Source organism: Lacerta agilis, chromosome 11 (assembly GCF_009819535.1).
Source record: "Lacerta agilis isolate rLacAgi1 chromosome 11, rLacAgi1.pri, whole genome shotgun sequence".
In the NCBI taxonomy this organism is placed as follows: Eukaryota; Metazoa; Chordata; class Lepidosauria; order Squamata; family Lacertidae; genus Lacerta; species Lacerta agilis.
The window spans coordinates 55,350,433-55,370,760 of record NC_046322.1 but is presented as its reverse complement, the minus strand read 5'-3'; the positions used below and the strand labels follow the sequence as shown (position 1 = coordinate 55,370,760).

General features: G+C 44.7%; 1 protein-coding gene across 1 annotated transcript in view; it reads right to left on the bottom strand.

Annotated features, from left to right (window-relative positions):
* The window catches only part of SLC28A3 (solute carrier family 28 member 3), a 45,717-nt gene that overhangs the window by 3,273 nt on the left and 22,116 nt on the right, over positions 1-20,328 (bottom strand). Inside the window, 10 exon segments of the mRNA XM_033164672.1 lie at positions 631-729; positions 1,288-1,369; positions 2,683-2,880; positions 4,656-4,824; positions 6,557-6,687; positions 8,073-8,198; positions 10,048-10,128; positions 12,297-12,377; positions 14,811-14,888; positions 18,478-18,591. Coding sequence (XP_033020563.1) covers positions 631-729; positions 1,288-1,369; positions 2,683-2,880; positions 4,656-4,824; positions 6,557-6,687; positions 8,073-8,198; positions 10,048-10,128; positions 12,297-12,377; positions 14,811-14,888; positions 18,478-18,591 — 1,159 coding nt within the window.

Sequence of the window (20,328 nt, the reverse complement as noted above, 5' to 3'; positions counted from 1 at the left end):
GTGGAAATTCCAACCACCCATGTGTGCAAAACAGAAGAGCCTGAGCTGGATTGTAGGTTTATTAGTACAAAACTTTCCTATTCTTTCCAATTTGAGAATGTCTGGTGGAAGTGCAGCGTTGGGAATATAATTTTCCGTTTCCTTTACCCCTTTCAAATAGATGAACTGTCATCAATTTGCACGCCAGCTACTATAGATCTTTAAAATTACTGATAAGAGATAAAGGGAGGAAAAATTAACCTTAAAATAATAGTAATAATAATAATAATAATAATAATAATAATAATAATAATAATTTATTTGTACCCCGCCCATCTGGCTGAGCTTCCCCAGCCACTCTGGGTGGCTCCCAAACGAATGTTAAAACAATACAGCATTAAATATTAAAAACGTCCCTAAACAGGGCTGCCTTCAGATGTCTCTTAAAAATAGGATAGCTGCTTATTTCCTTGACATCTGATGGAAGAGTGTTCCACAGGGTGGGCGCCACTACTGAAAAGGCCCTCTGAACACGGAATACATCCTTGCAATGAGGTTTAGTGCCACACCAAAATGTCCTGGATCCAGCAGGGCCTGCTGAAGAACACAAACCCAAATACTGCCATCCTGTGGCAGAAAAAAGTACGGTACCTGCAATGCAGGCTGTCATGAAGCAGGCCACCGTGCCAGCAATCATGGCTCTGAAGGCCCCGCCGGCAATGTCTCTCTTCCGGGAAGGAGCCATGGATGCTGAGGAAGAGATTTGAGGAAAACGACACCCACTATCAGTTCTTGCATTCCGGAATGTGAAGCAGTCCCAGTCAAGGTTTTCCTGAACCCTCAGACCAGTGCTGGATTTACGTATAAGCTAAACAAGCTATAGCTTAGGGCCCCACTCTCTTGGCCCCCCCCCCAAAAAAAATAAAGGAAAAAAATGGGTGTACATTTCCAAAATATAAGATAAAAAACAAATGAAATAAAACCTACAAAGAGCAACAGTGTTTTGTGTTGTGTATGGACCTATTAGGTCCATAAATTACCATATATAGCATATAGGTAAAGGTAAAGGGACCCTTGACTGTTAGGTCCAGTCATGGATGACTCTGGAGTTGTGGCGCTCATCTTGCTTTACTGGCCAAGGGAGCCGGCATACAGCTTCCAGGTCATGTGGCCAGCATGACTAAGCCACTTCTGGCAAACCAGAGCAGCACACGGAAACGTCATTTACCTTCCCGCAGCAGGAGTTTTTGGATCTGGATTATTTTTGTCCAATACTATACCCCAAACAAGAAGTAAACGTTTTCTTACTGAGTCCTCCAATTACGAGTCCCAAAGAGCCAAAGTTTGCAAATCCACAGAGAGCATAAGTAGCGATGGTTTCTGATCGAATCTAAAATTTGAGGAAATGAAAACATCTTGCTAGGTTACATCGTGTTACCCTTTGAAATGGCAAAACCTACCAAAATATGATTTAACCAGCTTCTCTGCTGTGTGCTTGTGGAAACGGCTGCCGTTCTTTAAACGATTCTATTGGGTATATACTGTATATACACATTTTCCTAATGTAAGGCAAGAGATACAACTATGAGCATATCTTCACTCTTCCCACCCACTGTTCCCTGTTTACAATACAAGCATTTCAGTTGATTATATGCTTATGAATGCCCCCTCGTGTTTTAAAGCAGCAATTTGTAGATATTTATTGTCACTCCTTGCCTATATGTACTTTTGTCCAACCTTTTCCTGGAAATGTTTGAAAGCTGAGCAGCCTCATTGTTGCAGTCTGTGGGGGTGGACATGTAGCAGAATAGACTCTATTGGAGATATATACCTGTATCTAGACTTATTAGAAGGCTCTGGGGAAAAATAAAAGTTAAAAGTGAACCTTCCAACCTCTTTCCTCACTATGCCGTCATGTTCTTGCTGAATAGTTCTGGAATTACCAAAGCAGAGGACCCTTTATGGTGCCTGGCATCAAACTTAGGAAGCACCAGGAGACACAGGTTCAAGCCTAACCACAACAATTTCTGCTGAAATATGAAGCGGCACAAAAGTTAAATAAATTAATTAAAGAGCTTCACTGCAGCGACAGCACAGGCTTTCAACTTGCTCTGGGTGTAGTAGTGAAATGACCACTTCACCATGAACAGAATGGCAGCCTAGACCACTGGAAAGCAGTTCCTGATACTCCAAAATGGTAATGAAAATGGACTGTCTGTTTAGGTTCAGTCTGAAATGGTTCACTCTGAAAGAAAATGTGGCATTTTTAGGCAGTAAGTCTCAGATTCAGAATTCTCAAAGTACTTCCTAGGAAGAAGCACTAGCTGTAAAGGAAAATATTCTGCCACTGTCTTCAGATCCCTAGGGAATTGTATTTTGTACCATCCCTTATTGAAATGGTTCCTGGAGATTGGGGCAGCAATAAGAATTAGCCTAGTCATCTTACCCCCCGCCCCCGGCTGCCTCCACATTTGTGTCCTGCTCCCTGTTGCTAAATGGGAGATTATGCTGCTTAGCTCAGATTGGGTGCTGTGAGGTAACAGAATTAAATGGGTATTAGAAAAAATATTCTGTGTTGCTATAGTAACACATGCTTTACCAAAGTGGTTTTTAAATCAGAAATCAATTTTATTTGGTGTGACTATGGGAACCTCTGAGAAGGCTGGGTCAAACAAAAGCAAAGAACTGTGCAAGAATACTCACACTCAGATATTGATTCTCTCCACCAATGTACTTTTCCCCTCCTGCCTTCCTCAGTTTGATCAGTTCTGAAAGGTCTTTATAAGCCACGAATTCATTGAAGAAGGTCTTATAGCCTAGAAGTCTGCCAACAAGAAAACTGTCTTCCCAGTCGACTCCCATCATGAATGAAAATGGCATAAAGACATAGGCACAAATGACCTGAAGAGAGAGAGAAAGAAGGTGGTGGGGATAATTGATCTAAAAGCCAATAAATACATTAACCACATATTAATTTTTTTCCCCTTCCAGTAGCACCTTAAAGACCAACTACCGGTAAGTTTGTTATTGGTATGAGCTTTCGTGCATGCACACAAAAGCTCATACCAATAACAAACTTAGTTGGCCTCTGAGGTGCTACTGGAAGGAATATTTTTATTTATTTTGTTTTGACTATGGCAGAACAACACGGCTACCTACCTGTAACCACATATTGGCATTTCTCAGGACTTTTTTTACATAAAAACAACCACTACCTCCAACTAAGGAATGCATACCTAGGAGTGGGTCTTTTCCTATGTTCCATTGCTTTGCTGTGGTAACCAAGCTGGTCAGGCTCAGTGGTGTACCGAGGGGGGTGGGCGATGAGGGCGGAGTGCCCCGGATGCCAGCCTGGGGGGAGGGTGACACTCGGCGGCACCCCCCCACACACTCCCAAGCTGCCACCCGGTACCCCTTCCATGTGGCAGTGGCAACTTTTAAGGCTGCAGTGCACGAGCATGGAAGGGGGGCCAGCCGCTTGCGCCCGGCATCTTGGGTGGAGTGCGCATGTCCGCACATGTGCACTCCCCCCTGGATGCTGCGCTTGCGTTGTGACATAAGGGTGTGCGCTAGGGAGCTGCGCCCTGCCCCTGGGGGGGGTGCCCCCGCATTTGCCACTCTGCAGTTGAGTTTTAATAAAATTTAAAGACAGAAAAGGGGGGGATCTGATTATGGATCTCCACTGTCTCATACAGTCCAAGGACACAAGTGACAGAGGAAGGGGGCAACACCCTCCACCGATGAACTGAATGCAGTACTATATTGTTGTGCAAGCCAGAAGTGTCACAGAACTTTGCTGAATGAATGGTGCTAAATAAAAATAAAAATAAAAATTATTGATATAACTGCAGACTACAGAAGGGTTGGTTTAATGAGCAGCACCACTGAACCATAGTTGGAAGAGACCTCAAAGGTCATTGAGCCTCACTCGGTGCAGTGTAGGAAGTCCAGCATTGCAACATCCCTGAGAAGTGGCCAGCCAGACTCCCTTTGCATCGACTAACTGGGATTCATGTGAAAATATAATTGTTTTATTTTATGTATGGTGTGTGTGTGAAAGAGAGAGATCATGCCTTAGCTAAAAGCTTATAGGACATGAGTAAAACTTAAGTATATTGTCCTTGTTTCTTATATTAAAGGTAAAGGGACCCCTGACCATTAGTGTCAGTCATGTCCGACTCTGGGGTTGTGGCGCTCATCTCGCATTACTGGCTGAGGGAGCTGGCATACAGCTTCCGGGTCATGTGGCCAGCATGACAAAGCCGCTTCTAGTGAACCAGAGCAGCGCACAGAAACACCGTTTACCTTCCAGGCAGAACGGTACCTATTTATCTACTTGCACTTTAGACATGCTTTCAAACTGCTAGGGGGGCAGGAAATGGGACCGAGCAACGGGAGCTCACCCCGTCACGGGGATTCGAACCGCCGACCTTCTGATAAGCAAGCCCTAGGCTCTGTGGTTTAACCCACAGCGCCACCTGCATCTTATATTATGTACACCCATTTCTTATATTATAGCCGCCCAGAGTGGCTGGGGAAGCTCAGCCAGATGGGCGGGGTACAAATAACAAATTATTATTAAATTATTATTACGGTCTTTTTCATCTACCATGGCTGTACTGAATAGTAACAACAACAACAACAGCAATAGCAATAAAGCTGATAGCACTTAATACCTCAAAGCTCAACTGTGAGTAGTTGAACATATTTCCCAGCCAGGACAGGACTGCATTACAGAAAGAAAGCAAGGCAAGGAAGGCAATCAGATTCGCAGCAATGTTTGCCACCAGAGGGATGGAGACAGAAGCCCCTTGGCTGGCTGCTTCCAACAGGTTTTTTGAGTCTCTTCACCGAGAAAACAAGAACAAAAGGTGCAGGTTAATGTGATGTTTAAAAGAGCAGGTGTGGGAACCCTTGTCACCTCCCCCCGCCCCATGACAACAGAAATCACCTTTTGAAAAAACCACGAACCAGAAAAATGACCAGAGCCAGTACTTAATCTTGTTAACAATATTAACAGCTTGAGAGGGGGATCAAAGCAAAAATTTCAAGAAAATTGGGCTAGATACATAATATATGTTCAGAAATATAGTAAGGGACGGATAGTTATGTCAGCTTTTCAATAACCTTGGGAAAAGAAGGAAGGTTACGAAGTGAAAATTTGGTACTGGTTGATATCGTAGTGAAACAAAGATGTATGTGAAGATAGGTAGACATGTTGATATACACTCACAAGTAAGAGTGAGTTATACGGTTGGGTCTGACAGGAAGTCGAATGGGTGTGGAATTTGTGTTGGTACTGGTTTTCTAAATTTTGGGGTGGGTGGGAGGTGGGGGTAATTCTATCTTTTCTTTTTTCTTTTCTTTTCTTTTTCCTTTATGATGTCTTACATATCTTTTCTTAAATGATATGATATGTTATGTTTGGTGTACATAACTTAAATTATGACAGATCCCCTTGTAAAAACTTATAAGGGAACAGAATTGAATATTAGTTAGGGATTGGATAACAATTAAGAACAATAACCAAACCAATCGATGTTTTTTTTTTCTTGTTCACAAAGTTTTTATTTTTATTTGTATATGGAACGTATATGGTACATTTTTTTATTGGTTTACGAAATGCATACTGTATAGTCTTGTTAAATAATGTACAAAAGATAAATAAACGATCTTTTATTTTTTTAAAAAAAATCTTGCTAACAATATTTAGCATTTACAGCGCCATTTGGAGCCTTAGAAGCATTTCATGTGCACACTTTCTCAGGGCCAAGCAAGCAGCACAAGGAGGAGGAGGAGTTTGGATTTGATACCCCGCTTTATCACTACCCGAAGGAGTCTCAAAGCGGCTAACATTCTCCTTTCCCTTCCTCCCCCACAACAAACACTCTGTGAGGTGAGTGGGGCTGAGAGACTTCAGAGAAGTGTGACTAGCCCAAGGTCACCCAGCAGCTGCATGTGGAGGAGCGGAGACGCGAACCCGGTTCACCAGATTATGAGTCTACCACTCTTAACCACTACACCACACTGGCTCTCTCACAAGATGCAACCCGTGACTGAATGTCCGGAGCTACAGCCACCCCTATCATTTGGCAAAGTGAGAGGTTATCTTAGGACCAGGCACCTGATTTAAGGTGTCGTGAAAGGGCAGGAAATGGCTTGTTATGCAGTTTACTGCAATTGTATTTTTGAATGTCTGTATAACAACTCCATATATTGTCTTTTCCCTAGAGTGGCAGAGGACAGCCCTCTATCTGAGAGTCCCATTCAAGTCCAGCTTAAAGATAAAGAACCACAGGAAGCATAAAAAAGGTTGTTAGTCACCCATCCACAATTAGCACCTGGACAGCAATCCAAGCTGCCACAAAGGCCACTTGATCACAGTCTTCTCCACTAGGATGAGTTATATTCCTGCTTATAATGCATTTGAAATTTGCCTCACCCTATAAATCAGTGCATACACATTTTATGCAAATTGACGTCCTCTTTTTTTAGGATGAGCGAGAGAGGCTACCCTACTCTTTCCAATTCTGCCTAAGCCTTTGCATCATGCAAGTATACCGGTAAATCTTCTTACCCTTTCTCCACTTTTGCAGCCTGCTGTGCAGTTATCTGGGGGTGTTCGGTCTCTGGCCAAAACAGCTTGGCAATAGCCAAAGCTGCTGGTGCTGACATCACAGAAGCTGTTAATAAGTGGGAGGCTGGAATCTGAAATGTCAGAGGTGAAGAAGGACAACATTCAATTGGGCACAAGATGCTGAATATCATTCCTGTGGTAACCCTTGCTGAACACAGGCACCAGGTTGCCCCCTAAGATTGAAGGGGCCCAGAACACACATGTGATGTCACATGTGCACCGTGTGATGTCATGCGCACCTCCCAAAGCCGTGCAGGCCAGTGTGACCTCGTGCCAGGCATGCTGGTCCCTGCGGTGTCTCCTGACACCACACAGGCAGGTGCAGCCTTCCACTAGGGGAAGGCTGCGGAATATTGAGGGGGGCAGCCCCCTCTTTGAAAATTGTGGAGGCCTCAGCTTCTCCCCCCCCCAAGATGGCCACCCTGCTGACAAAATAACAGTTCAAAAGGTATGAGTGATTTCTTTTTTTAAAGAAAGAGTCATTTGCATGGCTTGTCTGAATCAAGATATATGCTGAAAACACAAACTGGTTTAAGTGTAATCAGGATAGTCACATTGGTTTGCAGCAGGAAAACTGCCTACTCTGAAGCAAGGCCTGCAGAGATCAATGGAACCTTCTCCCAGGAAAGTGCTGTTAATGAAAGATTTGTCTTCTAGGAATCTGCATGGTTCTTGTTGTTGTTGTTCAGTCGTTCAGTCGTGTCCGACTCTTCGTGACCCCATGGACCAGAGCACGCCAGGCACGCCTATCCATCACTGCCTCTCGCAGTTTGGCCAAACTCATGTTAGTAGCTTCGAGAACACTGTCCAACCATCTCATCCTCTGTCGTCCCCTTCTCCTTGTGCCCCTCATCTTTCCCAACCTCAGGGTCTTTTCTAGGGAGTCTTCTCTTCTCATGAGGTGGCCAAAGTACTGGAGCCTCAACTTCAGGATCTGTCCTTCTAGTGAGCACTCAGGGCTGATTTCTTTGAGAATGGATAGGTTTGATCTTCTTGCAGTCCATGGGACTCTCAAGAGTCTCCTCCAGCACCATAATTCAAAAGCATCAATTCTTCGGCGATCAGCCTTCTTGATGGTCCAGCTCTCACTTCTGTACATTACTACTGGGAAAACCATAGCTTTAACTATACGGCCTTTGTCGGCAAGGTGATGTCTTTGCTTTTTAAGATGCTGTCTAGGTTTGTCATTGCTTTTCTCCCAAGAAGCAGGCGTCTTCTAATTTCGTGACTGCTGTCACCATCTGCAGTGATCATGGAACCCAAGAAAGTGAAATCTCTCACTGCCTCCATTTCTTCCCCTTCTATTTGCCAGGAGGTGATGGGACCAGTGCCCATGATCTTAGTTTTTTTGATGTTGAGCATGGTTAGGGAGAACTAATTCCATTTCATGCTCTTTGTTACTAGTTGGGTGGGGATGGAAAACAGTAATTAAGAGCTAGCGTGTTTCTATACTTACGCCAAATGAAATATATGCTCCTAAGACACTTCCAGCAATGGTGGCGAATCCTGCCGTCATGACAGCATGGAGTTCAGATCTGGTGATATAGGGCAAATAAGGCTTCACCAAGAGAGGAGATTCTGTCTGGGGGGGAAGAAGCAAAAAAGCAAGCCAGCACATATTAGATGTTGCCTCACATTGCTATATTTTATCCATAGTATGAAATTACACTTGAGTACATTTAAAATCATCTCCTTTTTCTTTCTGTAAGCTAGAAATATTGGGATAGGGGCAATTTCCACAGTGGTAGCCATGCCAGTCTATTTCAGCAAAAACGGCAAGCGTCTTAAAGGCAACGGCAAAAGACCTTCAAGACTGGCAAATGTCATTATGGCATAAGCTTTTGTGGACTAGAGACCACTTCATCAAATGCACTTAGGGGGAATCTGCAGAAGTGTAAGAGAGGGAAAGTGTGAAGGCTGGTGTTAAGGGGCAATGGAATGCAAAAGCAGTCAGTGACAATTCAATTAGAGCTTAAATGTAGGCAAATGATCCTTTTGCTTTCATTTGTGCTGTAATGGAATGATTAAAGTCAATCTATTTGGCCAGTTGAAGATGTGAATATATTACACAATATAACATAATAGCTAGCTAAATTTATGTCACATCATATACATCTAGATCTAGAATCTGGCCGTTTGTTTCTGTCCCTTTTGTTTCATGTACACAAGTGCCTGTGATGATGCTCTTCAGTCTCTCTTTATGGCATCAATATAGCAGACTTTCCTGCAGCCACGTTTTCCAAACTGATGTAAATCAGTGCCATATAAGACTGACTAACTGCTGCATGCAAGGTAAAAAAAAAAAAGTGCATTGGAAAGCACTAGTGAAATGGTGGCTAAAATCTGCCCCCAGGTTTCCGAGGTTTTGCCTGTTCTCCAATGTCCTTGCCAATTGCAAACTGTCTAATTCAAACAGTTCTTAATGGGGATCACTAATAACAAAGGGTACTGCTATGCATGACTATGGTGGACATACTGTGCCGGACCCTAAAGGGGTAAAGTTTTTCATCTGCCTTGCCCCACTCCCTGCCTGGGACCCTTGCAGGGCCGTCTTAGGCACATTGGCTGCCGTGGCGCGGCGATCCCTCCGGAGCCCCCGTGGTGGTGGGCTGGTGGGGGGGGAGGGTGGCATCCAGGGTGTCCGGGGGAGAGCACGGGGTGCAGGGCGGGGAGGTCTGGCATGCTGCCTTCGCGCCTCTCCGCCTCAGGGGCTGCCTCCCTCCTGCGCTGGCTACCCCTCGGGAGGGGGGGGCGGGCGAGCAGGGGATGAGGGGTGCGGTGCTGGAGCAGTGTGGGACTCTGTGCCCCCAGCGCGGACAGGAGACGAGGGCGGCCGGGTTGCAGCCTGCCCGGAAGGGTCATGGGTGGCAGGGACGGGTCCATCTGGCAGCATGCAGGGAGGGGGGGAGGCCGCTGGCGGGGCTGCACAGCTCCCCCGCTCGCTGGGCGCCCCTGGGGGGGTGGCGCCCTGGCACCCCGCACCAGTAGGGGCAATGGCTAAGACGGGGCTGGACCCTTGTAAGGAGGAGTTGATGCCTAGGAGACATTGCTGCAGGAAAGAGAAGGTGCCAGGCTGTCCAGGGATAGACCCTGCCAAGGTTTCTCTGGTGTAATTCTATGTACAGGTGCAATCCTATATATGTCTACACAGAAGTAAGCCCGACTGAATTCAATGGGACTTACACCCAGGTACGAGTGTACCTGGATAAGTATGTAAGTATAGGATTGCTGCACAATATTCTCAAGTTTCTGCCTCCTTACTGAAAATGCTTTACTGCTAGGTTTTTATATGGACCACCTCTCTTTTTACTCCTTTGCCCTTTTTTTTGAAAAGGGAATGGTTTTGTATAATGATGCGCCTTATCACATGGCTCATTTTTTATTTTATAAGGTATCTGCTATTAGTTTGTTTTTCCTGTTTCACAGCTTACCTGTCCCACAAATATGTTGCCAGCTGCAACCAGAGATTCAACTGGACTCGTCCCTAGGGTTATTTGCATTACCCATCCGACCTAAGGAAAGAAAGACGCAATGCGGAAAAATAATTTCCTGTTGTTCTCAGGCTAATGCACATTTGTGAAATTCTAGAAGTGTCATCGCCACGTCTAGACGATGGTTACACATCTTTCCCAAAGTAACTACTTTCCATCTTCAGTGTCAAACAAGGAGAGGTCCTTTTGTCATTCCATGTAAACATAATTTTACTGCAGTGCAAGAAATCACAATGCATGGGGCACAGATGCAGACAGTTGCCAGGGAGATCCAGCCAAAGTAACCTAAGCGGTACTTTGGAAATTGTCAAGTTGTATTGTGCTGTTGCAGCAAATCCAGAAATAAGGCTGAAACCCCAAGGTGTGGTAGGGAAATGAAAGTGGTTCAGTTACCTTATCTAGCACCTCCCTGGACTCTTTTCAGCAGGATATTGGGAGGGCAAGGGCTATGGAAGTTTGTGGGGGTGGAGGGGGGGCATCTGACAATGGATCTCCCTTTCCAAGGCTAGAGCTTTCTCTCTGCTCTTGGAGAAGAATATCTGATGGCCCCTAGAATCTTCTCCCAGAGACCATAGGTTTGAATAATAAATCTGCATAATGTCACAGGGCCACATAAGGCACATTACTGAATTCAGATAATACAGCTTGGACAATGTGTCTTACAACTTATGAATATAGTAAGAGATTCTCTAGGGTACCTACATCTGCTAATCTCTCCATAAACAACAGGCTAGGAATTCTACCCCAACTTTACAAACTTAAAGCTAACCTATCCAGGGTCATTTTAAGCATATCCGGCGCCGTAGTGCAAAGATCCCTCCGGCGCCCCCCCCCTTTCCCAGCGTTTTCAAACTTTTTGTAGGGCTGGAGGAGGCGGACAAGAGGGGAAGAGGCGGAGGCTGGACGTGGTGGCTCCTGGCTCAGCTGGCCGCTTCGTGCCACGGTGGCCACGGCAGGCAGCACACCAAGTGAGCGGGCCTGCGCTGAGCAAGCGAGGGCACGTGTGCTGCTCCCGCTGAGTGTTGGCTCATTTCCCCCCCTTCTGGCATCCTGCAGAATTTGACACCTGCAGGCTAAAAGGGGAAAAACCGAGGCGACGCTCGGCAGGAGCAGCGCATGCGCCCTTGCTCATTCAGCGTGCTTGTTTGGCGTTTCCCGGACTCTCACCTGGCGCCCTCCAGAACCTGGTGCCATGGAGCCCCACACCACTAGCCTCTGTTGGTAAGATGGGCCTGAACCTATAACAGTTATGCTTGATGCTGGTTTCTTCAAGCTATGCAAGAAGTTAGTGCCTGAAAAGAAAGTTTGTGCTATCCTGTTCCCATATTTGATGGGTGGGGCCAGCAAGGCAGGTGTTTACTATTACAGGCTGAAAGCTGGACAATTTGGGTTGGTGGGATTTCAGATAAGAGAAGACAAAGAAATTTGAATGGGGAGCCCACTGGTGAGTGGGAAAAACATGGAGTAAATTTAAAAATAAATGGAAGTGTTAGGAATATAGGAAGCTGCTTTATGCTGAAGCAGAACATTGGACAATCTAGCTCAGTATTGTTTACACCAGGGTTTCCAAAACTTGGGTTTTTGGACTACAATTTCTACCATCCTTAGTGAGGAGGACCAGTGGTCAGGGATTGTGGGAATTGTAATCCAAAACAGCTGGAGACCCAAGTTTGGGAAACCCTGGTCTGCACTGACTGACAAAGGATTTTGGGTAGGAGTATCTCCAAACCCGACCCTGATGTTGGGAAAGATGGAGGGCAGAAGGAGAAGAGGACGACAGAGGATGAGATGGTTGGACAGTGTTCTCAAAGCAACTAGCATGAGTTTGGCCAAACTGGGGGAGGCAGTGAAAGATAGGCGTGCCTGGCATGCTCTGGTCCATGGGGTCACGAAGAGTCAGGAACGACTGAACAACAACAAAAATCTCCAAGCCCTACCTGAATATGCTCTGCTGCTACTGTGGACAAGGAGTGGGAGATCCTTTCTATGGGCAACAATTCATATCACTCAGGTGAGGGCCTGGATTTGTTGGATAGTGGAAGTGAAAAGTATTAAGTTGCTCAAAAGCCACAGAATCAGACTCTGTTGGCAGAGAGTGGGGTCCTCTTTGTGTGAGAAACAGAGTGGAAGGGAGGGGTATTCTACAATTCACCAAAAGGATTAGAGAAAGTACCTGGGGACTTTGTTACCTTTTTAATAAGCCACTGCATGAATCCAAGGTGGTAAAGCATAGACATCACCATGCTGAAGAAAATGACAATAGGCAGCACCTAATTAGGAGAGAAAAATCAAACCACGGTCAAGGACTTTCTTTTTTCTCAACTCCCAGAGAGAAACAATAGGAAGGCACTTCTGAAATCTGAGATTATAGCTATGCCACAGCCTTCAGACAATCTGAAAACCACAAAAGCCCATCAAGGACAAACATAAAATACAGACCAGAAAATATTCACTGGCTGCAAAAACTTAAAAGCCTGGGTGGGGGAAAATAGGTAGAAAGATGTGCCTAGAGAGGACATTCCACAGTCTGGGTGCCACAACAGAGAAGGCCCTGTCCCCAGTACCGGTAGTCACTTGCCTCGTTTCTGAAAGGGAAGCACTTGCAGCAAGGCTTCTGCATATTACTTTAAAACACAGGCAAGTTCAGACCAGAAGATGTAGTCCTTGAGATAACCTGGGCCTAGACCATATGGGACTTCAAAGTCAAAATCAGTACCTTGAATTGCGCAAGTAGCCAATGAAACTCCTTACTACAGGCAAGATACAGTCAGTTCTATAGGAACCAGCCAGTCATCCGCGTACCATATTTTGTACCATTTGAAATTCCAGCATTCTCTCCAGGGGCAGACCCATATGCACCACAATGCAGCTACCTAACTGGAAGTTGCCCAAGCATGGGTGATTGTGGCAAAAGGATTGTGCTTTTTTCTTTTGTTGTGTTATTTAAGGAAGGGAAGCTCACAGCTGGTGCCCATAGTGAAAGCCACGTTAGGCTGCAGATATATCTGCATACTAGTAATGGGGTAAGAGAATGAATACCGAATGGAGCATCGAAAGGAGATAGAATGGCAGGTCCACCCAATATGATGGTTTAATGATTGAAGGCGCTCCCTGGCACAAGTTTGCTAGATGTATATGTAGGCTGGGATTATCGGGTCTTGGCCCATTTTGTCTCGCTGACAATAATCACATCAGGGACGCTTGAGCAGCATCTCTCCATCTAATATTTTTGCCTTTTAATAAGCCACATCAACAATGCTTAGTTAGTTCCTTTGTCATTCAGGGCCAGCTGCTCACCTCAAGAATGCCTTTGATGAGTGCACCAAAGCAATGTATTCCTGGGCTGCGCAGGAACACCAAGTGCTTTGAAAATAAAAATCTGCCTGATAACATTCCATGGGACAGAGTCAAAAAGCGCCTTGGTTGAAAATAAGGTGGAGAAACATGTGTTTGTGGCCATCAAAACATCGAGTAAGCAGGCATGCCCCTCTCCACCCCCCCCCCTTAAATCACATATGGAACATGCATTTGGGGGGGGGGGACAGGAATCCACCTCGGGGAATGAGTTACATTTAAATGGGCACCTCTCGAAAGCAGCAGATTTCAATACATTTGCCAGCTGATGAAAAGAGGGAGTAATCACAAACAGAAATAATGAACGGGGGTGGGGGATGAGTGGGGGACTGGGAACGCTTCGTTCTTAGAATGAAGAATTCTTGAGAAAGTTCCAGAAGGGCTGTAAAAAATAAGAGATGAGGTGGACATAAGTTTCTTCCAGAAGGCCAATTCTCTGGTCTGACCTGTCTCCTCAATCCAGTGGAGAAAGAGCTGAGAGAGAGAGGTGGAAGAGAGAACAAGATCTTGTTGCCTACTCTCATCTGCTCAAGTACCACAGAAATGGGGAAAAGATTGGTTGCTGGGCAACATCCCCTTCCAAAGAGGTCAAGTATTGCTGGGCTCATTCCTGAGTCTAAGACAGGAGAGGGGAGCTGGGAGAGAGGTTTTATTGATTCCTTTTGTGAATTAGAGGGCACACTTAGGGTGAAGATTACCTTTTTTCTTTTTCTTTTTAAAGCAGCCTCTTGAGAATCACCCTAGAGTTTCAGATTCTTCTTTTGAAACTTCTCATTAAGAAAATTGTACCATTAATTAAGGAAATCAAAAGAATGTGTGATAGGGTTATATAAGCAAAAAGTCTTGATTTATGCTGGAGGCTTTGCTGTTGCAGATCATTAACAAAGTTTGCTCCTCTCAGCATGGATAATCATATAATTGTATAGTTGGGACGGACCCTGAGTGTTATTTAGTCCAACTAAATCTCAACTAAAGCATCGGTGCCAAATCCTGTTCCCTTGGCTGTGGTTCCACTAGATAATAGGTGGAGACAGTGAGAACCTCATTCATGCATTCATGTGTGTCATTAATTAGATTAAGTACAGAAATATATCTTGTGGGAAACTGGAACTCTTTCCTCCAGACCCAACACTCTGATCAGTGTATCACACAGAATTGCCACCATTCCATCCCCCAGCAGAAGACTTGCTTGCAGGGAATGACTGGCTAAGCCCTGAACATCATACAGGGCTAAAAGGAGAAGCACACTGCAGCATTTTGTTGCAGATACTACTTGTGCATTTTCCACATTTACATGCCTTTGTGCAGTTGACACTGTGCCAGGAACAACACAAGGAATAACTGTTTACCTTGAAGGCAAAGAAGTGGTCCGTGTATTTATCACCAAAGACAAACTTAGAGCCAGCATCTGTGTATTCCAAGAACGTCTTAAAAGAAAAAGATGAAAAACTGTTAAAAACAAAGCAAAATGCTGGCAAGAAATATTTCCTAGACAACAATGTGCTACAGATGATTGACACAGTAAGTGTGAAAACTTGTCAGCACTTTAGTGCAAAATTCTTCCACGATATGTGTTATATGTAATTTCCCCTACTATACACATTTTTGCAAACTGGTATAATAATAATAATAATAATAATAATAATAATAATAATAATAATAATAATACCCCACCCATCTGGGCAGCTTCCAGAACATATAAAAACATAATAAAACATCAAACATTAAAAACTTACCAATACAGGGCTGCCTTCAAATGTTTTGTAAAATTGTGTAGTTCTTTATCTCCTTGACATGTGATGGGAGGGTGTTCCACAGGGCGGGTGCCACTACTGAGAAGGCCCTCTGCCTGGTTCCCTGTAACCTCACTTCTTGCAGTGAGGGAACCGCCAGAAGGCCCTTGGAGCTGGACCTTAGTGTCTGGGCTGAATGATGGGGGTGGAGACGCTCCTTCAGGTATACAGGACCGAGGCCATTTAGGGCTTTAAAGGTCAGCACCAACAATTTGAATTGTGCTCGGAAATGTACTGGGAGCCAGTGAAGATCCTTTAGGACTGGTGTTATATGGTCCCAGTGGCCCGGTCACCAGTCTAGCTGCCACATTCCCCTGATAATTGTGCAGTTTTGCATGTTACTTTCACACTTTGCTGCAGTATATGCATTAGTGTACACATCACTTGGCTGGAGAAATGCATTGGAAAAAATGGATAAGTGTGTATTTTGAAGAATTTTGAAGGTGTGTTTCAATTCACATATTGTTGTGGAAAATGTGAATTTGGTAAGTTTGCCCTGAGATGTGAACTGAATTGAATTTCCCTCGCCCATCCCTAGTCCCATCTGGTCTGCCTCAGTAGGTGGATCTGTTGAGAACAATACAGTGGGACTACCTAGTGGAGCCAGATATGTTGCCAGGGATTATACATGTGGGTGTATGTGGATTAACAGAACTGATGCAATCCTAGACTTACTGTGGGCCTATTCGTACTTGCTTTTGTCTCGTGGGTTTTGTGGTTTGTTTGTTTTTTGTCCCACCCATTCCCCTGAAAAACCCACTATTTACTGCTGAATCAGAACAAATATCGAGCCACAGAAACCCAGTTTGGCATTTGTTTCGATTTAGCAGTAAACAGTGAGTTTTCCTGGGGAAAGTGGCAGGACAAAACAAACAAAAAACCGCCTCTTGGGCTCATGACTTTAAATCACAGGACAAATGGCGTATGGATGGGACCTTACCTGGGAGTAAATCCTATTGAGCTAGATGGGGCTTTCTAAACCTGCAGGCAGAATCCTAATCCTGCTCCTGCCTGGCATCCCTGCACATGCACAGCCAGTTGAAAATGATGCTCAAGTCTCTTATAAAAGCATTTCCATCACATCAGAATACAAAGAGGAGCAGCCATTTTGTGTTAGGTTGGCCTGAGCTTTTCCTGATCCAGACAACAGTGCTTTAAATGTATGGTCATTGTGCAGCCTCAGTGTTTGGACCTGGGTCTTCCAGAGAGTTAAGTTCAGGTGTGTTTCCACTCCCTTCCCACAAAAGCAGCTGCTAGTAGAAAAGGTAGAGGACTGATGGTTTTAAACTAATGGAGGCATTGTGAAGCCGCCAGATAAATGTCAGTGTGGTTAGCTTACTGCTTTTTAGAAATGTAACAGAATGTACTTGTTCTGAACAGTAAATGGAAAATGTTCAAAACTTCTAGAGCTGCATTGTTATAGGTCTAATAGTTTGAAATAAATGAACGCCATTCACCATAAACAACTCCTTCAGGTACTGTATGTATTTACACAGGTTCATGTCCAGTACATTTCCTTGTTTCTCTTCCTAAAAATAAGCTATGCTGCACTTCTTGCATTTACTTATTCACCTGATTTTTTTTTCCTGGCATGAGAGAAACCATTCCTGAATGTTTAATTTATCCAAATGGTTATAGGTGTGAATCAGGAGCAGTGAATCTGTGGCCCTCAAGACACTGTTGGATTCAAGCTCCCATCATCCCCAATCATTGGTCATGCAGGCTGGGCAGCAAGGTCAATGGTTGCGGACGATGGGAGTTGTAGTCCAACGTAATTGGAGGGCCAAAGGTTCCTCACTCCTAGTGTAGACCTTTGCACTAATGCTTCAATTTTTAATTGGTTAATCCTGACAAGTGCTATCTTAGCAGAGGCATCCCCCCCATTTCCCACATAGAAGGAAAGGCCTTTTCTAAAATGGAACCTGCTATGGCAATGACTCATTGAGCCCAATATCCTGTTCTCACAGGGGCCACCCAGATGCCACTGAAGCAGGACTCGAGCGCAAGTGCGCTCTCCCATCCTGTGGTTTCCATCAACTGGTATTCAGAAGCATTGCTGCATCTGACTGTGGAGGCCGAGCAATAGCCATCATGGCAAGAAGCCACCAACAGTCTTATCCTCCATGAAATGGAGATGCAGGAGCCCTGGTGGAAAAGGGGGACCGTCTCATCTTGGCCAGGAATCACACACATGGATCAGGCCATATCCCAAGTAATCGCTCCATGAGTGATCTACTTTGCTGCTTCCCTTCAGCAAACCCCTCCACTGTCCCACTTTAAGCGGGACATCTTGGAATTACACAAGCCATCCTGGCTTCGGATTGGATCCCAGGGCGTCCTGTTTTGGCTCCTGCGAGAGTGTGCCCCTGAAAGACACACCTTTTTGGGGCTTGCACATGTCACCTGTGGTGAGCTCCCACCACAGTGCCACTGCTTGTTCTAAGCTTACTTCTGGGTTCCCTCAGTCAACCTCCGCTGATGTCGGGGTTGCCCCACTGAGCTAGTGAGAATATCTCTTCCCCATCCCCACCACCAACTGCCTTCTTGTCCAACATAGGATGGATCTCTTAGATCTAGGTCTCTCTTTTTCTCTATCCCCCTTTAATGTGACCAGCAGCAGTCACTCTATTTGGGGTGATATGATAGCCATGTTCAAATATATAAAAGGATGTCATATAGAGGAGGGTGAAAGGTTGTTTTATGCTGCTCCAGAGAAGCGGACACGGAGCAATGGATTCAAACTACAAGAAAGAAGATTCCACCTAAACATTAGGAAGAACTTCCTGACAGTGAGAGCTGTTCGGCAGTGGAATTTGCTACCAAGGAGTGTGGTGGAGTCTCCTTCTTTGGAGGTCTTTAAGCAGAGGCTTGACAGCCATCTGTCAGGAATGCTTTGATGGTGTTTCCTGCTTGGCAGGGGGTTGGACTGGATGGCCCTTGTGGTCTCTTCCAACTCTATGATTCTATCACCGGAAAGACGTGTGTTTGGGGGATGGAGGTGTTCTCATGTGAGTCTTGTCACTTGCATAGCCCCAAAAGATGCACATCCTGGTTTTCTTCTGCAGCATGTTGGAGAGTATGCTTCAGCCCCCAGGACATGGCAGATAAACCTACTTTGGGATAGCTCCTCATGGAGCCACTCACTTGGGCTCTCTTTCCCCTCCTGTAGACACCCACTCAGCTCTTCTTGCTAATGCATATAGGTAAAAAAAAAATGGCTTACCTGCACTTGACCACCAAGCCAGTTGAATGCATCAAATCCTACTTTTGTCCTCAAAGTTATCAGTCCAAGAATAAACTGTATTCCTATCCCCCAAATTACTGGTCTCCATACAACCTAGCCATGCATCAAAACAAAGAAAGCAAAAAGAATGACAGGCACTCGATTTAGAATCCAAATTTGACCAATCTAATAGCAATCGCAGGTGCTGAGCATGAGCGAGATTACAGTCCAAACGGGGCCACTAACAAATATGAAAGCAAAATCTACAGATACAGGGAAACCCCACGATTGGCAGAAGTACCAAAGATGTTTTAAAACTAAGGGGACCAGAAGAAAACACCTTCCTAAAACAGTTATTTGAGGATTCAGCATGCTCAATAGCAATGCTGACTGACAATTGGAAAAGGAAACACCTTACCATACATATCTTATATATTACGGCTTATAATTTCTTATATAAGGGGGGAAAGCCGTTAAAGGCACATGAGCAGGTCATGATGTGTGTGTATTTGTGTTTTGTGGTTCTAAGACTTGACCACTTGGAAGAATATTACAGTCTACTCTTGAGAGTCCCATGGACTGCAAGAAGATCAAACCTATCCATTCTGAAGGAAATCAGCCCTGAGTGCTCGCTCACTGGAAGGACAGATCCTGAAGCTGAGGCTCCAATACTTTGGCCACCTCATGAGAAGAGAAGACTCCCTGGAAAAGGCCCTGGTGTTGGGAAAGATTGAGGGCACAAGGAGAAGTGGACGACAGAGGACGAGATGGTTGGACAGTGTTCTTGAAGCTACCAACATGAGTTTGACCAAACTGTGGGAGGCAGTGGAAGACAGGAGTGCCTGGCATGCTCTGCTTCATGGGGTCATGAAGAGTCGGACACGACTAAATGACTAAACAACAACAACAAGCAGCCAGAATGTACTTATTTTAGAATATGAAGTATCCCACTATGAACAGTTCTATCCTTTGTTTTGTGGTTTTCTCCCAGATTATAAATCTCCACTATTTTAAAGCTAATGGGGTCAGGTGACTCTCTGAGTTTCAGTGAAAAAGAACTGGCCCATTAGGGGCAATAAGGCTCATGGGAAAACACAAGATGACTGGCTTATTGTCACTTGGTGCTTTTAGGAATACCATGTGGAGGATTATGGGTTAAAATCAAGACATTCATTGTTCCAGAATAGTGGTTTAACAACTATCAGAATTTGTATCTGTATGTAGTTCCTTTTCTAAGTTGCTTATTTCTTCATATACAAAGAGACTTAAAAATCTTAGGAAACAGCTCAGTGACTTGTGGTGAACTAGGGCAGTGGATTAAGGTTATGATTTCGATGAAAGCCTTGTTCTTGGCGCGAAAGTCAGAGTTAGCTGATCTTTTTTGGTGATCAAAGAGCAATCTTCTATTGTCATCATAGCAGAGATGATTGTAGCAGATGATTGCATTTCCCCCCACCAGAATTCTCAAAAGCTGGGATATTCATAAAACAAAGTGAAGGGGACACTGGATTCTATTGAAGATGCAGTTTGGCATTTCTGGGTATGCTGGTGAAACTTCCTGTGTGTTCTTCATTGTGGCTTGTTTCTATACGTTTCTGGAGCCCTGACTAGGTTTAGGGTATTTTCAGCCCTTTTAAATTTACGCTGCGTCTTCCAAGATTCTGGTGCAACCCAATCATTTCCTTTTGAGTGACCTGGGCAGCTGTGACCATAGGAGATGAGAGCATCTGCCTAGAGTGTTTTTTTAATAAATCGCTTCAAAAGTACTCACATCAAGCCTCTGACTCAGTTTGACTCCCAAATTGGGTATTTGTTGTCAACAGATACATTACTATTTGGGGACCTTGCTGC